The 27,144-nt window shown below is 33.2% G+C and overlaps 4 protein-coding genes across 4 annotated transcripts; 3 read left to right on the top strand and 1 right to left on the bottom strand.

Moving 5' to 3' along the window:
- Nucleotides 1-4,479: 4,479 nt before the first annotated feature.
- Nucleotides 4,480-11,411, bottom strand: LOC132727327 (uncharacterized). Its single transcript, XM_060712798.1, has 2 exons — nt 11,300-11,411; nt 4,480-6,391 (listed from the first exon to the last, which is right to left on the bottom strand). Exon 2 carries the CDS (start codon nt 6,382-6,384, stop codon nt 4,633-4,635), a length of 1,752 nt encoding a protein of 583 aa, XP_060568781.1. The 5' UTR covers nt 6,385-6,391; nt 11,300-11,411; the 3' UTR covers nt 4,480-4,632.
- Nucleotides 11,412-14,434: 3,023 nt separating this feature from the next.
- Nucleotides 14,435-18,947, top strand: LOC132727907 (protein furry homolog-like). Its single transcript, XM_060713540.1, has 4 exons — nt 14,435-14,455; nt 16,899-17,098; nt 17,645-17,742; nt 17,877-18,947. The coding sequence occupies exons 1-4, from the start codon at nt 14,435-14,437 to the stop codon at nt 18,026-18,028; spliced, it is 471 nt and encodes a 156-aa protein (XP_060569523.1). The 3' UTR covers nt 18,029-18,947.
- Nucleotides 18,948-22,024: 3,077 nt separating this feature from the next.
- On the top strand, nt 22,025-23,590 carry LOC132727241 (uncharacterized). Its single transcript, XM_060712699.1, has 3 exons — nt 22,025-22,067; nt 22,573-22,795; nt 23,465-23,590. The coding sequence occupies exons 1-3, from the start codon at nt 22,054-22,056 to the stop codon at nt 23,573-23,575; spliced, it is 348 nt and encodes a 115-aa protein (XP_060568682.1). The 5' UTR covers nt 22,025-22,053; the 3' UTR covers nt 23,576-23,590.
- Nucleotides 23,591-24,065: 475 nt separating this feature from the next.
- Nucleotides 24,066-27,101, top strand: LOC132727143 (protein furry homolog). Its single transcript, XM_060712598.1, has 4 exons — nt 24,066-24,128; nt 24,500-24,598; nt 25,079-25,162; nt 26,768-27,101. The coding sequence occupies exons 1-4, from the start codon at nt 24,081-24,083 to the stop codon at nt 26,900-26,902; spliced, it is 366 nt and encodes a 121-aa protein (XP_060568581.1). The 5' UTR covers nt 24,066-24,080; the 3' UTR covers nt 26,903-27,101.
- The last annotated feature ends 43 nt before the right edge of the window (nt 27,102-27,144 follow it).

The following is a 27,144-nucleotide window of genomic DNA, read 5'->3' as shown; positions in this document are numbered from 1 at the left end:
GGACAGGCGTTACACTGTGTGGGACGTGTGCGACATCACGGGTTTGGGAAGAGGAAGGGTCCACCACATACTAACTATCCACCTGAACATAAAGAAACTTAGCTCTCGCTGGGTACCTTTCTTTTAAGAAAGTGAACTCAAACTGCTATAGTAAGCAGTTCCCATGATTGGTTATTACCCTTGTTAACGCACATTGTTTTTGCGTACAAAATAAACTCCACAATAATAATAATAATAATAATAATAATAATAATTATAATAATAATAAATAATAATAATAATAATAATAATAATAATAAATAAATAATAATAATAATAATAATAATAATAAAAAAATAATAATGATAAATAATAATTAATAATAATAATAATAATGATAATACGGCGTCAGCATTATCACCGTCGTCTTTAACACTTTTATCGTAACAAAGTTAATAGTATGCTTTATTATTATTATTATTATTCTTTTATATTGTGTATTGAGTTAGGCGGCGACTATGTTGAGAAAAACTGACATTCGACGCCACGCAATTAACAACTAGCGACGCCACCGGAATGACGTCGTAAGTTCGGAATGGACTGCCCCGCACCCGCTACCCTTTGTCTCATTACCCTGCCCACAGACACTGATCAAGTTGCCGGACAACTTTAAATTTTTTTGTACTAATGCAATAAAGTTGCATTTTGTTCATGTTAATTTTGTTTGTTTTTATTTTCAGTAGTTTTTGAGTTACAGCAAAAGTCCACGTAATTCTGTGACACCCCTCGTAAATAATGTTCATTGGTAAAAAATGACCCAGCCCTGGTACCTTTTGGGTCAAAATTTCCCTAGTCCCTAGGTCATTGAGTTATATAGACTTGTATAGGAAAAATACAGTCTAATATTTTTTAAACTTCAATGACAAAAGCTGACATTTTTGGCACACTATTGTCCTCTACAAAAGGTTTATAAATCCCACCCTTGGGCCAAAATTGGTTCTAACCCAGGGTATCAATACTGAATTAGTTTATATTAACTTTTATAGGAAAATAGTTTAAAGTGGTCTTCTCAAAATCTACAAAGCCCAGAATTTTTGGCAAGAATATTTGCCTTGTGAACCTCAACAGAAGTTATATAAGTCTTGCCCCTTAGTCCAAAATTCGCCCAGACCTTTGGTCACTTATTTGTTGTGTAATTTTTGTGTAATTGTATAGGAAAACACATTTAAGTTGTCTTTTGTAAAATCATATTGCCTAGAATTTAAATTGAGTACAAATGTATGTAGTATTTGCTTCGTGATCCTTTACAAAATTTAAATAAATTATGCCCCTGGGGTCGAAATGGTCCTGCCTTAGGGTCACAGTATATATAGCACTATTGTTAATATCTGGAAAAAAGTGATCCCTTCGAAGCTTTAAAAACTGCAAAATTATATAGATTGCATGCTGGGCGTAATTGAGTCATGTATGAGGGATAATAAAAAAGTACAACATCACTCACACCCCCTATACTAGCACCGACTTGAGCATTACTTAATTCTCAACACTTAAAAGTGCTGGACTCAATGATCCCCAAGGACCAGAAAAATATAACAACACATTTATTTCATCTTGTCTGAAATGACAATGCTTTGATGGTTTGGTACATATATATAGCATTTTCTAGAATACATCTGATCTACAAATGTTAAAAACATTATGCAACCTGGGTCAAAAATGTCATCATGTACTAAGAGACGTTTGTGGTCAAATAGTTAAGGTTTTTGACTTCAAACCACTTGCCCCTCACCACTGTAATTACTGAATCCTGACAAGAACTTTCAATTCTTCATGTGATAAAGTTATCAAGCCAGCTTTTGGAATGTCTTTCATTCTTCTGAAGTGCCCGTTCATACCTGAAATAAATCATGGAAGGCCATTTGAAGTCTTCTCCAACGCTAAAGATGGAAAGTCGTCATATGACCTTAAGTGTTGTTGGGACATTAAACCCGAAAATGCTTTTACATGAAATAATTGTGACTGCCATCAATGTATTTCAGGTTAGAAATTGGGGACAATCATGATTTAAAATAACTATCACTTTGTAAAATCAAACTTTATTTTCTAAAAATGCATACAAGTAAAAAATCACATGTAGTAAAAATTTGATACAGTTTATCAGATTTTCTTCTCTTTTTTCAGAAATTAGATCTGTGCCAAAAGTCATATAAACTAATTTTCCAACTAGTTCTGTCAAAATTGGCCCCGCCCCAGGGGTCATTGATTTTCCTCATATGTGCATAGCAAAAACTTAAAAAATCTTTTTTGAAAAAAAAACCAAATAGCTAGAGTTAAGATACTAAGCATGAAACATCTTCTAGTGAGTGTCTACCAAGTTTGTTCAAATAAAAGCCCTGGGGTCAAAATTGGCCCCGCCCTGGGGGTCAATCATTTTCCTTATATGTGTATAACAAACAAAAAAAATCTTCTTTGAAAAAACTCAAATAGCTAAAGTTTAGATATTAAGCACAAAGCATCTTCTAGTGAGTGTCTACAAAGTTTGTTCAAATAAAAGCCCTGGGGTCAAAATTGGCTGGCCCCGGGGGACATTGATTTCCTTATATGTGTATAGCAAAAACTTAAAAATCTTCTTTGAAAAAACCCGAATGCTAGAGTTTAGATATTAAGCATGAGACAAGTTATAGTAAGTGTCTACAAAGATTGTTCAAATAAAAGCCCTGTGGTGAAAACTGGCCCTGCAGCAGGTGTGTCATTGTTTTAAACTATACGTGTAAAGATAAAACTGAAAAAAAAATCTTCTTTTAAAAAACCCAATGAGCTAGACCTTATATGTTTAGCATGAAACATCTTCTAATGGGTGTCTACCAAGTTTGTTCAAATAAAAGCCCTGGGGTTTAAACTGGCCCCGCTCTGGGAGCCTATATACATGTGAGCGACTTCAGGGCTATCATCGCCCTCTTGTTATTACAATTGATCAATATAGTAGCTTTCTTGTAAACTTATCACACAAGTTATTCTTCTTCAGTATAAAATTTCTTGAGATCATTCAACTGTAACGTTTATTAAAGAAAATGTAACCAAATCAAATAAGCTTTTAAATATTTTAAAGCAGTTCTTCCATTAATATTATTTTCCTAATTTGTATAATGTGTTTGATGACAAAACCAACTTTATTTTTCAATGACTTAAAGTAAATTGGTCTAAAATGGATGGTTTTTGATACAAAAAATTATTACGTTGGTAGTGTTTAGTATTAGATTTATATACAAACCACAAAAGAATTTTCCATTAATATTGTTGGCAGGCGTGAGACACATGATCCGATAATACATATATTTATATTGCAGATAATAAAAATGTTCTATAACAACATATTATTATCCATCATATACATGTTTCATACTATGTACTGGGATCCTTCATATTATCGGACAAAATATGATGTTTTTTCCCTGTAACCTTTATTTAAAACAATAAAAAAGAATGGAATTTTACCTAAGTAATATTGGGTTCTTAATACAAGTAAACAATACTTGAAATTAAACATTTGACCGTAGAGATGTGTCTTTAAAGTAGGGCATTATGATAGAGAGAAAATCGTGTAGACAGCTCAATTTACCGGACATTGCGTTTCAAAATGTTTTGAAGTCGTGAATTGAAATTAATCTTTAAAAAATCAGCAAGGAAACGACGACTATTGAAAGACAAGGTTAAGATATTGGAAAAACTAGTATGTCTCTAAAACTAGACACGTCAGCTACGCTTTTTATGAAGAGGCCAATATGTGGCGTGTAATTGAAATTAACACTTTTAACTCAATTAACGTATTGATTCTTCATGAATCTTAAACGTATGAAACGATTTGATGTTCAAATGGAAATCTGTTCTTTGTCATACAGTTTCCTTTTTGTCATCATGTAGCATGTTACAAAAGCCATAAAATCTATTTGATTTAAATTTCATGTAGAGTTTCCTCCCATTGGCGTAACCCGTTTCCTAATATGGCTTTTAATTTGCATTTCTTTGTAAACGACAACATCGAGATACTGTTTGGACTAAATTAAAATTTTTTTAATCATAGAAATATGTTACGATTGTCTCCTGAAATAATCGTGGAAGAATTAAAAGTAAAACCTATCTAAAATAACCCATTCAGGGTCTCCATATTCGGGCCTGCGCAGAACAGATTATTCCCCCGCATGACCAGGTCGTGAAATAACTAGTAACCAAAAGGGCGTGTTTGTAGATAAAGAACTGAATCAACAATATTTACCTGAGAATGGTTTTGTTATTATTTCCTTTGAAATAGAATGTGTGTGTACGATTCAGACTGTATGATTTTTTAATCAAAGCAAAACATAAAAAACTATTTGGCAGGACTAGCTTTTGTCCGGTAAACTGATTGTCCGGTAATATGAAGGACCCCAGTATACTAGGTAAATCATTAATAACACTTTTTCCCAAGCAATTTTTAAATACAACATGTACAACTTCCAAATGATACATAATCTTTTGTTTATAGCAATTTTTTAAAACACTTATGGAAAATGTGCTTACTGTAAATCTACCCACTTAAATGTTGACAAAATAACAAACATAGGCAGTGAATTGGGTATTAACTGGTTTTGATAATACAGTTAAAGTTGTATTGTTCTACGACAGTTTATAGATGTGAATGGAGTTGTAATATTTTGTATCTACAGCAGAACAGCTGTAATACAGCTTCTTTGTTTCTCTACACCAACATACAGCCTGTGGTCTCTTAAGATCCTGCAGCACCACTTTTCCTGTAGAACAATCTCCTGATATCTCTTCTATAACATTTCTGTCCATGTCACACAAAAAGACAGTACCATCATCTGACAGTGACATTCCTCTAGGATCACTCATACCACTATAACTACCCATCGCATCACCTTGCCAGTTTAATATTGTTACTGTCTTCCTGTAACAGTCAGATACATAGATAGAACTTCTGTTATATATGATATACCATGGATTTTTGAATATATTTTTTCCATCAATTGTTGTCAGTATTGTGCCATTCATATCAAGGATCTGAAGTTTTGCAGGATAAAGCAATGACACAACAAGTTTACCTTGGTAACAGCTTACACCATAACAGTCTCCACCAACCTTCACAGTGTGCTTCTTTATGAGTTTGTTTGATGAGATTGATATAAACTGTATTGTTTGTTTGTCAGGAAGTGTGACAGCAAGTTCAGTACTGGTTACTGTGGTGATATCCCATGGTTCATTATCTAGTTGTAGTTGATCAGACACAGATTGACTGCTGGTATCCACCATCTTTACAGCATTGTTATTGCAGTCAGTGATGATAAGAAGATCAGGAGTCAGCAGAGTCATTCCTGTTATATAGCATCTGGATTTATCTTTTGATGTCTTCACACAGATCTTTCCCTCATGTGAAAATTGTCTAGACTTTATTTGTACAGATTGAGATTCTGTATAAAAAGTTTTCTGTGTCAATGTACCCAGTGACTTTTCTGTTTTAATCAAATTTAATATTACATTATTGGATCGAAAGTTGTGCTCTTTGATATCATATGATAAAAGTTGTTGTGTTTTTCCCTCCATATTCTGTATTGTTTTCTCTGCAAGTTTAAGTTCCATGAAAAGTTTGTTGGCCTGTTTTGATATGTTAAGTTGTTTGATGTTATCTAATGATGTTTTCAGCGATTTTTTCATATCTTTACATGTTGTTTCTGCTGCTTTCAGATGTTTGTTATTTTCCTGTTCTATAACTTTAGCTGCATCTTCAGTCTGTCTCTCAAAATCATCTAGTCTTTGGTTGATTTCTTGCCGAAACTTTTTGATTGCTGCTAATGCATCTTTTAGAGAGCTGTTTGATTTGTTTGTCATGTTCTTGACATCATCTACCCTCTGTTGAAATTTGTCAGAAGTGGTATTTACTGCATTCAAGATAACTTGATATTGTTTGCTGTCAACTATATCACCAGAAATGTCTGGTATATAATCAACTTTGCAGGAAGTAGCTTGATGTTCAAGCGCAACACAAACACTGCAAAGTAGTTTTTTATGGTCATTGCAGTAGAACTTGATCCTTTCTTGTGGATGTTTAAGACAGGGTGTGGTCAGGACATCAGACTGGCCTGTGTGAATAGATGTTGAGGGTTGCTGCAATACTTTAGGCATATTAGTAGCGTCCTGAAGTGTGTGGTGTTTGGAAAGCCTACTGACTTTGTGTGCTGTATAACAATTCTTGCAGAGGTGTTCCTTGCAGTCAGTGCAGTAACCATGGACAGGTAGTCTATGTCCTTCCTCGTCACAAGGCTGGCAGTAAATTTGAAAATCTTCATCTGATGCCATGGATGTTGTAGATGATAAAAATTGTTTTGATGCTTTCTTTCCTGAGACTGCCATGTTTTACCTAAAATGTATAATGTATTGCATGTTTTTCAAATTGCCTTTTGGTATATATGTAATTATGTCATACTCTAGCAGACAATTCAAAACAAAGGTAGTACCTGGCTAACATTTATGGCTTGTTTGACGTAAAAGGTTGAGCAAAAAAATATCTATTAGCTATAAGACATCTTAGACTTGTTCTTATAATACATGTGTAACACTCTTACTTCATAATAAGATTCATATGGTTCTCATTTATATCTATGTATTTTTTAATGTCAAAATATTTGTTATGTTATCATATCTCATCAAACTAACACTTAATTTATGATGTACAAATACAGTCAACTATCGTTATCTTGACACAGCTTTTCTCGATATTTCGTTATCTCAATGAAATTTTCTTCCTTCTTTATCTATATTGGAAATATTTGTTTAGCTCGATATTTTTAGTTCGATATTTTCAGTAAATCGAAGTAAAATTTCAGCCCAACAGTAATTTTCATGCTATTATCCTTTCTTTATCTCGACTAATAATGTTTTGTCTCTCCCCTGCAGAGGTCTGAAAAACACAAACCAGATGTTAATCACTTAATAACATGTGTCAAAATGATGACTATGTTTGTAACAAGTCGAGCTTTGTTTATAAAAGTTAACCTAATAAACGTATTGATTGACTTATGTCCAAAATAATTGAATCTTCGTTATTTTTAAAATATTTGATTTTTATATTAAATTTATTTTGACTTTAGATATAAATGAAAAAGTGGTCAGTATAGACACATTTTCGTTGCAATATTGTTTTACAACATCGAAAAAATATCAAACAGCAGTAGAACTATCTCGAGAATGGTTCGATAACCAACCCAGGAGGATATCTGGATCGACCATGTTGAAAACGTTGTCACTATAGTGGTGTTTTACTGAATAAATCTCACTATGTGTTTTTATCACAGACTTCCATCTTTCTGCTGGTAAACATCCCCTAATTTAACTTTGTTAAATATCGGCTTTGGGATATAAGGCTCAAGAAAACAAGAGCTGGAGATATCATACTATTTATTTATTTGACTTAAGGTATGCACATGCCTTTGTAAAAATCAGTTACTGCCTTGTTCAAACCTTATACGATTATCTCGACATTTCGTTATCTCATTTTGAACGGTCCCGATGACTTTGAGATAACAAAAGTCGACTGTATATAAAAGTATGCCATTGTTAAAGGCGAATATGTACAAATTGTAAGAATACCATTGTGACAGACAAAAAAGTAATATGTACAAATATATAAGTATGCCATTTTGACAGACAAAAGAAAATATGTACAAATGAATAAGTATGCCATTATGCCAGACAAAATAAAATATGTACAAATATGTCATTGTTACAGGTATTTAAGTATACAATTGTCACAAAAAAGTACAAATATATAAGTATGCCATTTTGACATGTACATATATATAAAAGTGCAATTTTGACAAACAAAATAAAATATGTACAAATATGTAAGTATGCCATTGTGACACGCAAATGAAATACTGTGACAGGGTAAATGACATTAACTATTTTAATTAAAGAATTGAGTACCTCATCAATGAAACTTTCATGAGCCAAAATTATCACAATTGTTACATTTTTTGACATCTTATATCAGGTTCATTTATTACACAATTTTAAAAAAACAAGAAATAAAAAACTGCATTTTATCTTATATTGGCTATTCACTGAATTGTATATACATTTGAGTGCTTTAGCTTTTTTATTTTTACCTCACTTTCGGGCCAAAGTTATTTTGTTTTGTATGTGAAAATGAAAAGCTTTTGTTTCGAATTTTTCCTGGCCAGCCAAAACAATTAAGTTTGTTTATCCAAACACGTGCGTGCGTGCGTGCGTGTGTGTGTGCGTGCGTGAGTGTGTGTGTGTGTGTGTGTGTGTTATATAGATTATATAGTGAACTTCAAAAAATCTTCTTGTGAAATACCACTAGTCCAATTTCAACCAAACTTGGCAGGATTGATCCTTGGTTCAAGGGCTTCCAAAGTTGTTCAAAGAATTTCATTCCATGCAGAAATCTGGTTGCCATGGCAACCAAAATGAATTATAAGAATAAATTTAAAAAATCTTCTTGTAAAGACCCAAAAGGCCTAGAGCTTAGATATTTTGCATAAAGCATTGTCTGGTAGACCTCTACCAAGATTGTTCAAATTATAGCCCCTGGGTCAAAATCGGCCCCGCCCCGGGGGTCATTGATTTTCACTATATGTACATATAGTAAAAACTTAAAATACCTTCTTATAAAGACCCAAAAGGCCTAGAGCTTAGATATTTTGCATAAGGCATTGTCTAGTAGACCTCTACCCAGATTGTTCAAATTATAGCCCTGGTGTCAAAATCGGCCCCGCCCATGGGGTCATTGGTTTTTCTTATATGTATATAGTAAAAACTTATAGTAAAAACTTAAAAAAAAAATTCTAGCAATTGACAAATGCTAGAGGTTAGATATTTTGCATGAAGCATTGTGAAGTAAACCTCTAGCAAGATTGTTCAAATTATAGCCCTGGGGTCAAAATTGCCCCCGCCCGGGAGTCATTGATTTTCAATATATACATATAGTAAAAAATCTTATTGTCTGGAGGAACAATGCTTAAAGCTTTAATATTTGTTAAATGATATCATCTATAGTTACTCTACCTAAGTTGTTCAACTTTTGCCTCTAGTGTCAAAATTAGCCCCGCCCCGGGGGCCATAGGTTTTCCTTATATGTATATAGTAAAAACTTAAAAAATCATTTTCTCTAAATTTACAAAGGCTAGAGTTAAGATATTTTGCATGAAACATTGTGTAGTGAACTCTTGCAAAAGTGTACAAATTAAAGCCCTGGGGTCAAAATTGGCACAGGGGTCATTGATTTTCACTATGTACATATAGTAAAAAAAAACTTCTTGTCTGAAGGAACAAGGCTTAGAGCTTTGATATTTGGTATATAATATCATCTATGGGTCCTCTACTAAAGTTGTTTTAATTATGCCCCTAGTGTTAAAATTGCCCTGCCCCAGAGGCGATAGTTTTCCTTATATGTATAAAGTAAAAACTTGAAAACTTCTTCTCTGAATTGACAAAGGCTAGAGGTTAAATATATGGCATGAGACTTTATGAGGCTTGAACCTCTACCAAGATTGTACAAATTATTGCCCTGGGGTCAAAATTGGTTCCACCCAAGGGGTCATTGATTTTCATTATGTACAAAAAAAATATTTTTGTCTGAAGGTACAAGGCATAGAGCTTTGATGTTTGCTATATAATATCATCTATAGGTCCTCTACCAAAGTTGTTCAAACTTTTCCCTTGGTGTCAAAATTGGCCCTGCCCTGGGGCCGTGATTCTTATTATGTACACATAGTAAAAACAGAAAATATGGGAGAAAGCTACAGCTCAGATATTTGTCTTGAAATGTTGTTTGGTGGACCTGTATCAAGATTGTTTTGAATTAAACCCTTGGGTCAAAATTTTGCCTTGCCCAAGGGGAAAGTGACCTACTTTCTTGTCCTTTGATGTATAGCAATGGAATTTTGACCATGTGCACAGTTTAAATTGTAAAATTGAACTTTGATATCAGGTGACCTAGATTTTGATGATGTGACCTACTTTCTTGTCCTTTCATGTACAGCTATGAAATTTGAACCATGTGCACAGATTAAGATGTAAAGTGAACTTTGATATCAGCTGACCTAGATTTTGACAAAGTGTCTTACTGTGTTGTCCTTTGATGTAGTCATGATATTTAGGCTGTGTAAAATATGACCTTCACCGCCAAATTCACCAGACTCAAGTGCATTGATATATTCCTACTCTGATCTTTTATTGGATTAACAATAGATTTAACCACTAATCTGATAATAAGAATTAAATAGGTCAGGGATCTATGCATTATGACAATCTTCAATTGTATAGAAACAAAAAAAATAGGTTCCTACACTACTATTTAGTTTTGTATTAATGCGGTGGCATAGCATTTTTCTCAAATGCAACCTTGTTTATAACATGCTTTTCGGTGGTTTATAGATATATATCAGTGATAGAAAACTGGTAATTTCACTGTTTGAAACAGTGAAATTACCACTTTGATAATTTCACTGTTTTGAATTTAAGCCCCTTACGTTGTTTCAGTGAATAACAGCGTGCACAGTGTTGGGTACCAACTTAATGACGTGACGTCGTAAATGACGTCACGTTGTATTATTATTTGGCGCGCTTTTCATTCAGTATTAGGTTTAATGTCTTTTTAAAATGTTTCTTTGCATATAATAAAAAGAAAATTTGTTTAGTTTAGTGTAACATCGAAATATATTTCACCTTGGGAACACAAAAAGTTCATATTTCACTCGTGGCTGCGCCACTTGTCAAATATACCTTTTGGTGCTCACTCGGTGAAATATATTCCGATCTTACACTGAACTAAACAAATATTCTCCATATATTGCATATAATTTTTTTTCTGTGTGTTTTTATTATATTGATAATTATTTTTTAAGGCAGCAATTATATTTCTGATAAAGTAGTGGAAGGGGAAACAATATAAATAAATTAACTATGACAAGCCTATACAAACTAGATGTTGTGTTCAATATAAATGTTGTCTGCAGACAAACATACCGACAGACTGACAGCACAAAACTAAAAAATATGGAATAAAAATCGCATGAATTTTGTGCAATCATCATTACTGTTTAAAAGTGCTATTTATATTCTTTTATGTATTAAACATTGTTTAAAAAAGGTCCTATTCAATAATGTGTTGAAATTTCATAAACCTAAATTTGTTAACAGTATTTTATTACCATAGAGCTTAAAACCAAAACCATTATGCTTTTAAAAGAGCAGTTAACGCATAATTTAAATATTAAGAGAAACGAAAAGGAAATCATCCTACCTTGAGTTATCCTCAAAATTGTGTCACAGGTTTGAAATCATCCACTGTAATGTCTTTATTTTTCTAAAGGTTTAACGTAAATATTTTGCTGTTACTATTGTATTTCTGCCTTTAAGGAATTTAATGGGGTCATTTACTTCATTGTTTTTGTTAACACTGATTTCTAAAATTGTATTAATTTCAAACTTGGCAGATTATAAATAAGATAACTGACTTCTATTTAGCTGATTTGATTCAAGTGCATGGTGTATGGCGAAAAACTATTTAGAAGTGGTGAAATAAAAAAAGTAAAAGGGACATATTTTTTTCGATATGTTTTGAAAAAATAAACTAATTGATCGCCGACTGATAAATGAAGATCAATAATATCTGTCTTATGTTGTGGTTCGGATCGGAATATCTGTCCTGAGGGACCCGCCCATTTGTTAGTAATGGGATATTAATGAAACTTCACAGGAAAAAGTAGTAAAATCCCTAGTTGTTCCTTTCGCTGGAAAGTCCAGGCCCTCTGAACAAAATGGCCGCTAGAACTATAAATATGAAAATATTGTGTGTAGTTTAACAGTTCAAACTGTTGGCGGAATATTACATAAGGATCAGTTCCATAACTAGTTTTGCGAGACATAATTATGTTTTTGTGACAGAAACCCCTTTCTAATTTTGCTCAAGTGGTTTAAACTTTCTTTTTAAGATTTTTTGTTCATACAAAACAACAATTAAATTACACACCCAAATATGACTCAATTACCTTCTTCTACATTGAAAAATTTTGACCATTTTCTTGCAAAAGATGTCATCTGAAATATCTATGGTCATCATAGCTGCCATGTTAAGTATATTTTGCCTTATTATATGTAGAACATCTCAAGGCATCATTTTTAGCTCGACTTTTCGATAAGAATAACTAGAGCTATTGTAGTCACCCGTGCGTCGGATTCCGCGTCCGCGTCGGCGTAACCACTTATGTTAAAGTTTTTATACCCCCGCACAACAAAGTTGTAAGGGGGGTAAACTGGAATCAGCTTGTCCGTCCGGCCGTCCGTCTGGCCGTCCGTCCGGCTGTCCGTCGGTTTTTTCTTGTCCGCCCAATAACTTAAGATTCCTTTGACCTACAGTCTTCATATTTGGCATGGAGGTTAGTCATGATTAGTAGATGACCCCTATTGATTTTGAGGTCACCAGGTTAAAGGTCAATGTCACAGGGGCCTTGACTTCAAAAAAATTGTCCGTCCAATAACTTAAGATTCCTTTGACCTATAGTAGTCATATTTGGCATGGAGGTTAGTCATGATTAGTACATGACCTCTATTGATTTTGAGGTCACAAGGTCAAAGGTCAAGATCACAGGGGCCTTGACTTCAAAAAGCTTGTCCGCCCAATAACTTAAGATTCCTTTGACCCATAGTCTTTATATTTGACATTGAGGTTAGTCATGATTAGAAGATGACCCCTCTTGATTTTGAGGTCACCAGGTCAAAGGTCAAGGTCACAGGGGCCTTGACTTCAAAAAGCTTGTCCGCCCTATAACTTAAGATTCCTTTGACCCACATTCTTTATATTTGGCATGGAGGTTAGTAATGACTAGTAGATGACCCCTATTGATTTTGAGGTCACCAGGTCAAAGGTTAAGGTCACAGGGGCCTTGACTTCAAAAAGCTTGTCCGCCCTATAACTTAAGATTCCTTTGACCCACAGTCTTCATGTTTGGCATGGAGGTTAGTCATGATTAGTAGATGACCCCTATTGACTTTGAGGTCACCAGGTCAAAGGTCAAGGTCACAGGGGCCTTGACTTCAAAAAGATTGTCCGCCTTATAACTTAAGATCCCTTTGACCCACAGTCTTCATGTTTGGCATGGAGGTTAGTCATGATTAGTAGATGACCCCTTTTGACTTTGAGGTCACCAGGTCAAAGGTCAAGGTCACAGGGGCCTTGACTTCAAAAAGATTGTCCGCCCTATAACTTAAGATCCCTTTGACCCACAGTCTTCATGTTTGGCATGGCGGTTAGTCATGATTAGTAGATGACCCCTATTGACTTTGAGGTCACCAGGTAAAAGGTCAAGGTCACAGGGGCCTTAACTTCAAAAAGCTTGTCCGCCCAATAACTTAAGATTCCTTTGACCCACAGTCTTTATTTTTGGCATTGAGGTTAGTCATGATTAGTAGATGACCCCTATTGACTTTGTGGTCACCAGGTCAAAGGTCAAGGTCACAGGGGCCTTGACTTCAAAAAGCTTGTCCGCCCTATAACTTAAGATTCCTTTGACCCACAGTCTTCATGTTTGGCATGGAGGTTAGTCATGATTAGTAGATGACCCCTTTTGATTTTGAGGTCACTAGATCAAAGGTCAAGGTCATAGGGACTTTGACTTCAAAATGTTTGTCCACCCATTAGCTTAAGATTCCTTTGACCCACAGTCTTCATATTTGGCATGGATGTTTATCATGACTATAAGGTTACCCCTATTGATTTTGAGGTCACTGGGTCAAAGGTCAAGGTCACAGGGACCTTGACAAAAAAAGCTTTTCTTCTCAATTGCTAAAGAATGTCCTGTCCACAATGTATTGATTTTGACATTTTCACATTTGAAGCATGCAGAATACATAACTTAGCAATGCACTGGCTTAGTAACCTCAGATTTGGCAGGGAGGTTGTCCTTGAGCTCTAAATGGCCACTGTTGATTCTGACAAAGTGGTATGCGGGGGTATTCACGTCATGATAGTGGCAGTTCTAGTTGTAATACCTCAAATATTTTCAAAGTCCATTGATATATGGCTTTGAAACTTTGCACACTTGTTCACCATCATGACCCCGACCTGTAGACAGGAGGAGATAACTGTATCAAGCATTTTGACAGAGTTATGCCCCTTTTTGGACTTATAATTGACGTTAAAGTTTTTGTAATACCTCAAATATTTTCAAAGTCCATTGACATATGGCTTTGAAACTTTGCACACTTGTTCACAATCATGACCCAAACTGTACTTAGGTGGAGGTAACTGTATCAAGCATTTTGACAGAATTATGCCTCTTTTTTGACTTCGAATTTATGTTAAAGTGTTTGAATACCTAAAATATTTTCAAAGTCCATCGACATATGGCTTTGGAACTTTGCACACTTATTCACCATCATGACTCCAAACTGTAGACAGGTAGATGTAACTGTATCAAGCATTTTGACGGAATTATGCCCCTTTTTTTGACTTAGAATTTATGTTAAAGTTTTGTAATACCTCATATATTTTCGAAGTCCATTGACATATGGATTTTAAACTTTGCACACTTTTTCACCATCATGACCGACACCTGTAGACAGGAGGAGGTAACTCTTTCATGCATTTTGACAGAATATTGCCCCTTTTTCTACTTAGAATTTTCGTTTAAGTTTTTGTAGCAATTGCCATATGGCTTTGAAACAAGATGAAATTTAATACTCTTTGAGACCATAATAGGACACTCTCCAAGGCCTATAACTGTTACATGGATTTAAAGGGGAAAAAATTCCCTTTTGTTAACTTAGGAAATTTTACATTATCAAGGCTTTCTTACTAACAAGCACTAAGAATAATCGTGCGTTGCTGTCTTACCGACAGCTCTTGTTGGGTAAACTTTTATCAAGTTTGCTCACATTAATTTGATTGGCCCCATTTAGGGGCCGCTAAACCAAAAAATAGAAAAACCTTTAAACATCTCCTTCTTTAGAACCAATTGATGGATGATCTCCAAACTTTGTCTGTAGCATTCTTGGGCACTCTTTTATCAAGTTTGCTTATATTAATTTGATTAGCCCTATTTAGGGGTCACTGAAGCTAAAAATAGAAAAAACCTTAGAACATTATTTCCTACTGAACTAATTGATAGATGATCACCAAACTTTGTAGCATTCTTAGGTAGTCTTTTATCAAGTTTGCTCATATTTATTTGATAGCCTGAGGTTTAAGCTCAAGCTTAAATGCCCCAGGTCATGGCATTTCTTCAAATTATTCCTTAAACATATTCTATGCTCAAATTTAATATTAGAATATATTGACATTCCAACACTATAAAGCAGTTGTTTCTGGTGAGCGACTCAGGGCCATCATGACCCTCTTGTTATACCCCCTCACAACAAAGTTGTAAGGAGGGGGGGGGTATACTGGAATCAGCTTGTCCGTCCGTCCGTCCGGCTGTCCGGCCGTCCTGCCGTCCGTCGGTTTTTTTTGTCCGCCCAATAACTTAAGATTCCTTACTACTGTTGTGATCAAAATATCCTGTTAATATATGGTTGGCAAGTTTGTTTTGATGATTTCTGGGTCAAGTTTGAATATGTGTTACCTGGGGTCGAAAACTAGGTCACACTGCCTAAATATGGATAAACATCGCTTTTCGTCCGGCGTCCGTCCGTCGGCCGTAAACTTTTACTTTAAATGACATCTCGTCATAAACCACTAAGCCAATTTCATCCAAACTTCACAGGAATGTTCCTTTGGTGGTCACCTTTGAAAATTGTTCAAAGAATTTAATTCCATGCAAAACTCTGGTTGCCATGGCAACCAAAAGAAAGAATTTAAATATCTTCTTCTAAAATACCCAAAGAGCTAGTGCTTAGATATATGGCATGAAACATCTTCTAGTGAATGTCTACCAATTTTATTCAAATAAAAGCCCTGGGGTCAAAATTGGCCCCGCCCCAGGGTGTCATTAATTTTTTCCTATTTGCATATAGTAAAAACTTAAAAAATCTTCATTTAAAGAACCCAAAGAGCTATAGCTAAGATATTTACCATGAAACATGTGCTAATGTATGTCTACAAGGTTTGTTTAAATAAAAGCCCTGGGGTCAAAATTGGCCCCACCCTGGGGGTCATTGATTTTCCTTATATGTGTATAGCAAAAACTTAAAAAAATCTTCTTTGAAAAACCTCAAATAGCTAGAGTTTAGATATTCAGCATGAAGCATCTTCTAGTGAGTGTCTACAAAGTTTGTTCAAATAAAAGCCCTGGGGTCAAAATTGGCCCCGCCCCGGGGGACATTGATTTTCCTTATATGTGTAAAGAAAAACCTTAAAAATCTTCTTTGAAAAAACTTGAATAGCTAGAGTTTAGATATTAAGCATGAAACATTTTATAGTAAGTGTCTACAAAGAATGTTCAAATAAAAGCCCTGGGGTCAAAACTGGCCCTGTTCCAGGGATGCATTATTTTTAACTATATGTGTAAAGAAAAAACTTAAAAATCTTCTTTTTAAAAACCCAACGAGCTAGACCTTAGATGTTTAGCATGAAACATCTTCTAATGGGTGTCTACCAAGTTTGTTCAAATAAAAGCCCTGGGGTTTTAACTGGCCCCACTTCGGGGGCCTAAATACAGGTGAGGGACTTCAGGGCCATCATGGCCTCCTTGTTTACTCAATTGTCATCACATTTGGTCAAAATGCTTGTCTAGGTAACTGCTGAGTTTGATGGGTCAGGTGAGCGATCTAGGACCATCTTGGCCCTCTTGTTTGTCTGTTCTAAGGGAAATTCAGCTGAGTACACTAGCATAGAACAAAACTTTAATTATAGGCAATAAAGTTAAAATGCTTGATAAAATATGTGTACCGTTTGCTATATTTAGGTAAATGATATTTCTGGACAAGTGGAGAGTATCAAAGGGGAGGTCACTGCTGCCATGTCAGAGCTAGAGAATGGTCAGGCATCACCACTGAATGTTGACTCCCCTAAACCAGTCACAAAACAAGATGCATTCTCCAGTCTTACAGAGTATATCAAAAGTCAACAATACCAAAAAGCAATACAGCTTGTCAGATCTTTCAGGTATAGATTAAAATATTTTGTTATAGTTATCCATAGAAAAATTAATCTCTATAAGTAATTTATTAAAACCAGTATTTAACATCAACAGGATATTTAATCTGCAGAAAAACTATGACTTCTAACCATTTTCACATGTAAATGAACTAAAATTACTTGTTAATATGTTTGATATGTGAAAACAGTTGTAAACATAGATAAATGGGTAAAAAATTCTTATCGATCAGGGCTAATTGATAAATAGACATTGGAACTTACATGAACAAATGATAAAAAAATAAAAAATAAACTTTCTTACTGAACATGATGACCAAAGCTCATAGTTGTTAGTATTTAAAATATAAATTCCTTCATTTCACTAAAATTAGAAGGATTTTTTAAGACGAAATGGACCTGAAAACAGCATAATTGCTTGTCTTGGAACGATTTTAATATCAAGCTTGTATCATTACAGCACCCTTACATTCTTTATATCACTAAACGAAATGTTACACTCACACTTTACTCTGTGCCTTCCAGTTTATTATTAGCAATTCATTGACATTTCAGGACAATGTGGCCTGGTGACATGTTTGGACAATCACAAGATGATGACTTAGTTACCCTGCTCAATGTATTTTGTATTGAAATGGCTGAAAAGAAAACAGGTAACAGTACTCTCAAATTATCAATATTTCATAGTTGTACAAGATCTTGGAATTTTTTTAGAGAAATGTTGCAATAATTATTAATGTTGAATGTTATTATCAAGATTAAATCAACTATGTTTGTTATGTTTCAGGTGTATTTGTATTAACAAAGGTGGAGTTTGACATTGGTTTGTTATATAGCCAGTTATTGGACATTAATCAACAAATTAGAAACTGGACTATACCCTCTCCTCAACAATCATGCACAGGAAACAACGATTTATTGGACTCCAGTACATTATGATAGTATAAATATTAAAAGGTTGACAAGAAAACTACAATTAATTGGACTTGAATAAATAAAAATAAAATAAAAATGATAATATGTATTCTGATCAGAACAGAAAACTATAATTTACTGGACTCGAGTAAATAATGATGGTGAAATGTATTCTGATCTGGACAGAAAACTACAGTTTATTGGACTTGAGTAAATAATGATGGTATCACAGTATTTAGTATATCACATATTTTGATTACATCATCAATATTTCTTGCTTTGTGAGAGAGTTTATAAAGAAAGTAAACATGGCTTACAACACTTTTAAGTGTTGGAAATTGAGTACCGCTTAAGCTGGTGCTAGAAGGAGTGTGGGATGATGCACTTTTTCAGTATCCCTTATGTACAGGCTCAATCAAACAGAGTCTGCAATTTTCATGTAATTTTGTTGTAATTGATGCTTCCGAGGGATCACATTTTTTTCAGACAAGGATTGATTTTATCTCATTGTTAAGTGATTGTTGAATGTGTATTAAACTCAGTTGAGATGTTTATATTTTGAGAATACTAGTAAACTAATATGGGATGAAATAGAATAAGTATACATCCTTATTGCTAAATTTGGGACAATTTTTGTATATTTTTTTAATGATATATCATATGGTAATGTGTGAACAAAAATGTATTTTTTTCTTGTCAAGCACAGTCATAGTTATAGTGTGTCACCTGTGCTAGGCTTTTTCTACATCAAACAATCAGGGTACCATTACATTTCATAATTGAGCAAAATTAAATTGTTTAATGTCTACTTATGATATGATAAAATGATATGTTTTAACAATTTTCTACAGAGAACAAAATCATGTCATGTTACTTTATTTGTAAGAAGTGCCAAATTTGTTGTTTGTCCTTCTAAATATGTTAATGTTAATTAGAAAGGTTGTAGACTTTGTTAGAGAAATATTTGTTGTGATATATACAGTATGTCACTATTGTAAATTCCCTCATTTTGTTGTACATGATCATTGTCAACATGATACATACAAACATTAGATTCCACTTAGTCTCTATATATAAATGAATTTTTGTTCATCGAAATCATGAAATAAAATAATGATAGTGTATGAGATGCATTGACAAATAAATCGATAAAATAAAATGCAAATTTTTTAAACAAATTATCAACAAAGACATGGAAATAATTTTTACCTGTTACAGATTTTAACGCTCTAAAATCGTGTAATATAATGTGTGGCAGATGTAAAATAATTTCAAGTTCCCTATACTTCATTACAGTGTTATTTTTACAGGATCATTGATTATGTTGATTTTCGTGTTGAAAATTTAATACTGCTAAAAAGGCACGATACATGCTGCATCGATTTTCATACAGTTTTTAATCTATTTCCGAGTATATTTCTCAATAATATTTTGAATATCTCTGTGCCAGAGTTGATCTATGTAAAAAACTCAAATTTAATGTTTTTGATGCTTTTTGGACCCTAGTGGGGTTCCTTTAAATGCAGACACATTTAAACAGGTTTAAGATAAAGGTTGATAAATAAATTTGAAATAAATAAAACAATTCATTTGTATCTATATCTATTATTGAAACATTATAGCTACATACACATCCTTTTCCTACTAGGTCTTTTTATTTGAATGTGCTAATTTAGTAGTTTAAGTTATTTATAAATTATTTCTGTGTTATATCTTGTGTGTGTCTTTGAAAAAAATGATGGCAAAGCCAATCTTCATTTTGGTATATTCAAATTAATATAATATTTATTTGAAAGGTATATTTTACTGCAATGTTTACCATATTATTTCAGTAAGTGTACATTTAGATTCTTAAATAGTATATAATCAAATATTAAAGCATTGAATGATGAAATGCTCCTTATTTTATTTTAAAATAAATAAGAACGTTTTTTTCTTCTCCGTAAATCTTGGGAGCAATATGGGCATTATTGACAATTCTCTAGACCCAGGCCATATATACTTCTATTTATGTATACAGTCAGTAAATCTTTGCAACCAGTTAATAAGATGGATACCCCCTCATTGTACAGTTTTGTCTGGCGTAAAACTGTTTTACTGTTCAGTTATCAATCATGGCTTTAATTATTGGCTGAAAAGAAAACATGTACCAGGATTGTGAGTCATTGTCTCTTTGTCCTAGTCACTCCTTTAAGCCATTATATCAGCAGTTTTTCAACACTTAATTCAAATTGAGAAGTTAGGTAAATAAATAAAAACATGTTCTTTATGAATTGCTTTTAATAGTATCAGGATCTATTATTTATCTATCTGGATTTATTTGCTTGAGTTTTTAACTATCTTTATTTAAACTTCTGGATTTCCCTTTAGATTTTTAGTTTGTCTGGATTTACTATTAAACTTTCTGGATCTGCTCTTTTGTTACCAAAATTTGTATTTTTACCAACATGCTTTTGATGTGTATTGATGTATTTGCTTTATCTAAATGTACTTTTCAATTATCAGTTTTTTCATTTCACAAAACGAATTGCCTTTTAGCTATTGTTAATCTTGATGACAACCCTTTCTCATTCTGTGTGTTTCACTACATTTACAAACCTATCGTTTTATCTTATTTAATACAATTGAACGTGTATAATGATTTCTTGATTATGTAATTTTCACATCTATTTTGTCTTTCAACATATTCAGATTTTTCACATTTTTCACATTTTCATGCCATTTTTATGATGATAAAAATAGTATTTGTATTAGTCATCATTATCCCACAACTTAATTGTAATATAAAACCTAATGTATTGATAGAATTAAATTGTAAAAAACATTTTATTAACTTTTGCTGTTTCTTTACCTTATGTTAAATGTTTGTTCTTTTGTTTCAATGTCAGGCAAAAATAACATTTCTTGCATTTTATATTTATAATAAAGAAAGCATTCATTTGATGAACATCAAGGTATACAATGCTAGTTCTTTATTTAAACCTCTTAAAATGCATATATTGTTAACAACAAACCAATGCCACCAGCACTTCCAGCAGTATGAAAATAGGTTATACTGTATACCCAAGTTTTTACAAGTCTCTCTATGTTGATATTGTTTGTAAGCCTCATCAAGCAGAGACTCTATCAATACGTCCATCACTCTTATAAGACTTAAAACTGTAAGCATTTCATTATAAGCGTTAACATATCAACATTCATTTAATCAAAAAATAAAAGTTTTAAATTGAAAGTAGGAGTCCATTAAATATTTTTTTGGACTCATAATGAAAGTACACGCAATTATGACACAATATATAGTTTATGTATGTTTAAGGTTATCACACTTGTTTATGTCCAAGTTTTAGGGCAACGGTAATTTCTAAATTATCATTCATAGCACATTTGGTTATCTTCATTCCCATTCAGTACATCATTTATTCAATGATTCTTCTTATCCGAATTATCCTAGACACAAGTCGTGACAGTTTGGCAGCGCGTCAGATCTTAATTCGCCTATCAAAGTATTTTACATGATATATATACACAGACAGGGATACATTGTAAGGAAGGGAGGTAATAAAGATGCACTTGTTCATTCGTAAAACAGCAAATGATTTTAATTAAATGTGAAAAATCTCCCTTTAAACCTTCTGTATTGAAAATATTTTCTTTGTTTAAGTTTAACTATATTTATTTAAACTTGAATGTGAATGACGGTATCCTTGGTAAACTTTTGTTATTTTTTATATTTATGTCCATAATAAAGTACAGTTTATTTATATTAAGTTTTAAAAGCCTTTTGAAAAAGTGTTAATTATACATCCAATATCTTAAGTTCATGTAACTCACCTTGTAGTCTGCTTCTCGGAGCTCAGCACTACATGTTCCATAGGAGAAATCGAACCCACGAAACTTAAGTTGAGGGGCAAACACTTTATCGATTAAACTTGTTTTACCAGTCTGTGTCATCGGACACAGATGAGCTTCATCACAGAAGTATAACACCATGTGCTAGCAATGTGATTTTTATACAGAACAGACTGATGGAGGAGCAATAAAATAGTCCCATGACTGAATCTGTGTAAGAAAATAGTAATATTACAAATTATATACAATTCTAATTCTTTATGTCACAAATTACAGCAAATATCACAACCAAAGCAGTTTATTTGTTTCCCTGTATGTTTGAAACGATCTCAGATTCCTGGGCTCCAGATCACAGGTGACGACATTGTCCTGTACCATCACATGCTACTAGAAAAAAAGAACCTGGATGAAAAAATTTCATAGTGTAATAAAAGAAGGTATATCCAATGGCGGAAAAAATTGAACTTTCTGTTTTCAGAGCAAAAATAATAATATATGAACATAAATATTATAAGTCGTTAGTTTTTTCTGTCATCTCCTGGATGCATGCTGTTTTTAACATCAATGATTCGAATATTTATTTTTATTTTACATATCCCTTTTATATTGCGGATTACAATATTTATTTTCAAATTACATATCCATATTATATTGGTTGACTCAGACTGTAGTTGTTATCACAATGATATTACTGAATGAGGGAGACTTTCCTATTTCAGACATAGTGTTGACAGCATCTGTAGCGATGACCCAGATTTAGTCGACCTTGGAGCAAGCGCTTCATCTGTAACATTCCCAAACTTTCTTGTCAGCTATGTGTACTTGATGAACCAAGGTGACGAGGTTGACGAGACGTGGAAACAACACGTGTCAAAGGTCATCTCAGAGTCATCTGTGACCAATACAGTTTATACGTCGCAGATCTTCCCCAAACTTTACAGGGTAACTGTTTTCTCTTAAAGCAACACGCCCATAGATTCATGCTAATTTTCATGAAAATTTTGAAATGTATTTAAAAGTAAAATATTGCGAAGTGAACAAAGAAAATAATTTACTCATTGCAAAGGGCAGTTACAACCCATGTAATTTACCAGAAAGAGGTCAAATCATGTAAAAATAGCCCTTACTGCGTTAGTCACACAGTAGAAATATTGTGAAAAAAAATGTAAAATTGGTCATAAATCGCACATAACATGGAAATGATTACTCTTTTCTTGAAATCTCAGTACATTTTTTACAAGTTTAATTTCCTTGACATATTTTGGCTCATCTAGAAGCATGCAGCTTTAATAATGGATAAAATGTCTAGTTAAATATTACATTAAATTAGTGCAAATGATATGGAACACTTATAGTAGAATTGATGCATATGGTTATGAGCTTTTGAAATTTGAAGATTCACTCCTATCTGCTGTAGAACTTGAGCGTTGGTGGTTCTACTAAGGTACCTTTTCATGCCTGGCCTGTTTGTGTACAGAGGGGCACCTGAGGTCTTCCTCCAGCAGTCAAGCTGGAACCTCCCCATGACCTTAACTGTGTTGGTGTAACGTTAAACCCAACTAAATAAACATAATGTTATTTTAATATTTCAAGTTGATACATTATTTACAGGAGTTGAGGAGAAGACTTGCTACATTAACTAAAGATGCTGTGTATTATATTTCCAAAACAGAGGGACTGAAACATATTGGAGCTCAGTTATATATCCTTTGTAAAGTTTAGCTTAAGTTTGATTTGAAGTCACAAACTTGTATTAGTATTTAAGAAGCCTTTGCATTTATTCCTAAAACTATCAATATTGGCATTTCCCTGGCTGAATTTGTATAATATGCTTGTTTTTGTTACAATGAAAACTTAATTTAAAATAGTGCTTTCGAGCTGTGAACAATGTAGATTAATCAACTTTGTGTTCAAAATTGTGTCAAGAATTCTTTCATTAGAAAAAGCTATTCACCTAATTTACAGAGGGGTTAGTATGTCTGTGGTTTTAGTCAGCTGTAAAATCTGAAAATTTGGAAAGTATCCATATGTCCTTTACGTAGTCACTTTGAATTTAAAGTTACAAAACAAACAAAATAGAACAAGATCTTGTCAGAATACATGGGTATACATGTTTGCCTCATTTTATATGGGAGGTAAATTAATATTGTTGAAAGTGATGTAAGCGCTAACCAAAGTTATTGATTTTATTTGACCTTAACTTAGTTTACTGCAGGCATTAGATACCATGTTCACTCATCTGGAATGTCCATATTTCTTCATTGAAACCGATGTGGTATGTATGAGTCTTAAAGAAGCTATTTTTACCTAAAAAAGCGATTTATTTTCACAAAACCATGTTTGTAACACCTAGGGTTGGCCAAAATCGTCTTTCAAGTTCTGGTGCTATATAACATTAACTGTGTTGGTTTGCCGTAATACGCAACAAAAAACGAAAGTGTCCAGAATGAAAATAGAATATAATTGTCACTGATTTATTCATGATTATCTTATTGATCGTCTGTGTAGAGGTGATAATTGTAATATTTTGGTCATGAGCTGAAAGTGATGTTTTATAAAAGAAAATTTTGTGACATAGGTGTTATATTATTTAATGAACAATATTGATGTAATATATTTAATGATATTATCTATTTGTATATTTAGTTGGTTGGTAGTAGAGTGGTAGACAAACACAAGTATTGTTTACTAGAGATGCAGGAATGTTTTGAGACCTACTGTATGAGGAAAGACCAAGCTGAACAGGTTTGTTATTTTTGTTCTAGAGAAAAATTGGTGTAAAGCTGTAAGTAGTGAATTGGATTAAACAGTATTATGGTCATACCTGGAGAAACATTAAGAACGTCTGTATATTTCAAGCAAGAATTATAAATGAAACCAGAATAAAATTTTCCCAAACAAAACATTTATTGCTTCTAATTTTGGAAAATTACTTTTGCATTTGTGAATACACAATCAGCTTTACATACTTTCATTTTAGCTACTTTGGTATGATTTTATTAATAAACAAATAACTATTCTACTGACAAAGCTTTATACCCTTTAAGATTTACGTGGATTAATTTAAGATAATGTATAGCTTTCTACTCAATCCATCTCAATTTTAAAAGTTTTAAATAAAACAATAAGAACCATTAGGTAATGCTTCCTCATACAATTAGGAAATAAGCTGTCATTATTAACTATCTCTGAATTATTTCATATTGATGTAAATTTATGTTTTAGAGTTTAGAAGAAATCAAGGTATCAAGTAAACAACAATCACTTGGTGATGGTGGAAGCTTTCCTATACAATGTAGTGAAGAACAGGTAATATTTTGATAGCCTAAGTGACACATAGGGTGGGCCATTTTTGACAAAAAGGGAACGATTTATGTAACATTTGTAGAGGACCGCAAGGTGAATGTGTGTCTTTTAATATGAAACCTTTTTATGCCCCGGGCATATAGTAATTGAACCGTCCGTCTGTCCGTCCGTCTGTCCGTACGAGGTTAACCTAGAACGGCAAGTTGGATTTTTCTTCATTTCTACCTAAACCAATGGCTTCTAAGTTTACACACTTACTAATCAATACTAAGTACATAATCTGGGCAAGTTTCATAACTCTGGCTTTCATATTTACCAAGTTATTGCCCTTTTCAGCACTTAGAAAATGAATAATGGTTAACCTAAAACGGCAAGTTGGAAATATCTTAAGTGCTATCTTTACTAATGGCTTTATAATTTCCACACTTACTTATCAATACAAAGCACATGATATTGCCAAGTTATATAACTGTGTCATCCATATTTCCCAGTTATTTCCCTTTTTTTCATTTTGAAAATAGGGCCTTGTCTTGTTAACCTATTTCGGCAAGTTGGATTTATCTTAAATTTCTCCTAATTGCTTAATTTCTTTACTGATATCTTTCATATTTAGTTTGTGGATACCTTTGATGGTCCTCCAATTTTTATTGGAGTAAGCGGTCTCTAGGGTCAAGGTCACTGGTTTAAAAAATAAATATAAACCTTTTTGCTCATACAGCCTTGATTTTTAGTTGATGTCTTAGTTTAATACAAACACCTCCTTCTTTGGATGTAGTATGGGGTCATTTGGGTCAAGGTCAATGTAACCAATGTCAAGGTCACCAATGTTAAAAATAGATTTTTACATTTTTACAGGTGTATTGACCTTATTCTATAGACAGATATTATTTATAATTGATAGAAACATAAACTTTGATGGAGTTAGTGGTCAGTTGGGTCAAGGTCACCAAAGCTAAAATAGATTTTTACACATTTGCTCATACAGCCTTTATTAAGTGACAGATGTATTTCATATTTGGTAGGAAGATAACTTGCATGAAGTTAAATATTTTTCAACTTCACAAGTCAGAGCAATGACTTGGCAACTTATATTTTTCACAATTACAAAATGCCATGACTTTGTCAAGTTATAAAACTTGTGTTTACAATTTTTTGGTGATTTTTCTGTCCATAACTGAGTGAATGGGTAAACATTTTTTGAAGTATTGCTACTGACAAGAATCTGAGCCGGGGGCATTTGTGTTTAACAAACACGTTCTTGTTTCTTTTAGAAATCTTAATGAATTCAATACCCTGGATATAAACATAGAACACGACTCAAAACTTAAATTACATTACTATGTCACCATAAGTGTTGTTACTAACTAGGGATGGAAAGTCGCCATATAACCTAAAGTGTTGTTGGGACATTAAACCCGAAATTGCTTTTATATTAAATAAGTGTGACTGCCATCAATGTATTTCAGGTTAGAAATTGGGGACAATCATGATTCAAAATAATTATCACTTTGTAAAATCAAACTTTATTTTCTAAAAATGCATACAAGCAAAAAATCACATGTAGAAAAATTTGATACAGTTTATCAGGTTTTCTTCTCTTTTTTTCAGAAATTAGATCTGTGCCAAAAGTTATATAAACTAATTTTCCAACTAGTTATGCTGTTTGAAAGTTACATCAAGCTACTAGATTGTTTCAAACTTGTACAGACAGCCTCACAGGTAAACATCCTAAAGATTCTCTGATTTATATTCTGATGTTCTTTTAGCTCACCTGAGCATCAAGTACTCATTGCAATTTGTCTGTTGTTCTCAACAATTCATATAACAACATTTACTTAAACAATGTGTGAATTTTGACCTAAAGGAATGATCCTTAAATGACCCTGTACAAAAGTTATATATAAATGATGCCAGTCCGATGCACAAGTATGTCACATGAGCTGATAATAGTTTAAAAATAAAATCTTTACAAATCTTCTATAAAA

The sequence above is a fragment of the Ruditapes philippinarum genome, unplaced genomic scaffold, assembly GCF_026571515.1.
Source record: "Ruditapes philippinarum isolate M1 unplaced genomic scaffold, ASM2657151v2 ctg2991_1_1_1_1, whole genome shotgun sequence".
In the NCBI taxonomy this organism is placed as follows: Eukaryota; Metazoa; Mollusca; class Bivalvia; order Venerida; family Veneridae; genus Ruditapes; species Ruditapes philippinarum.
This window is presented reverse-complemented; position numbering and strand designations above follow the sequence as displayed.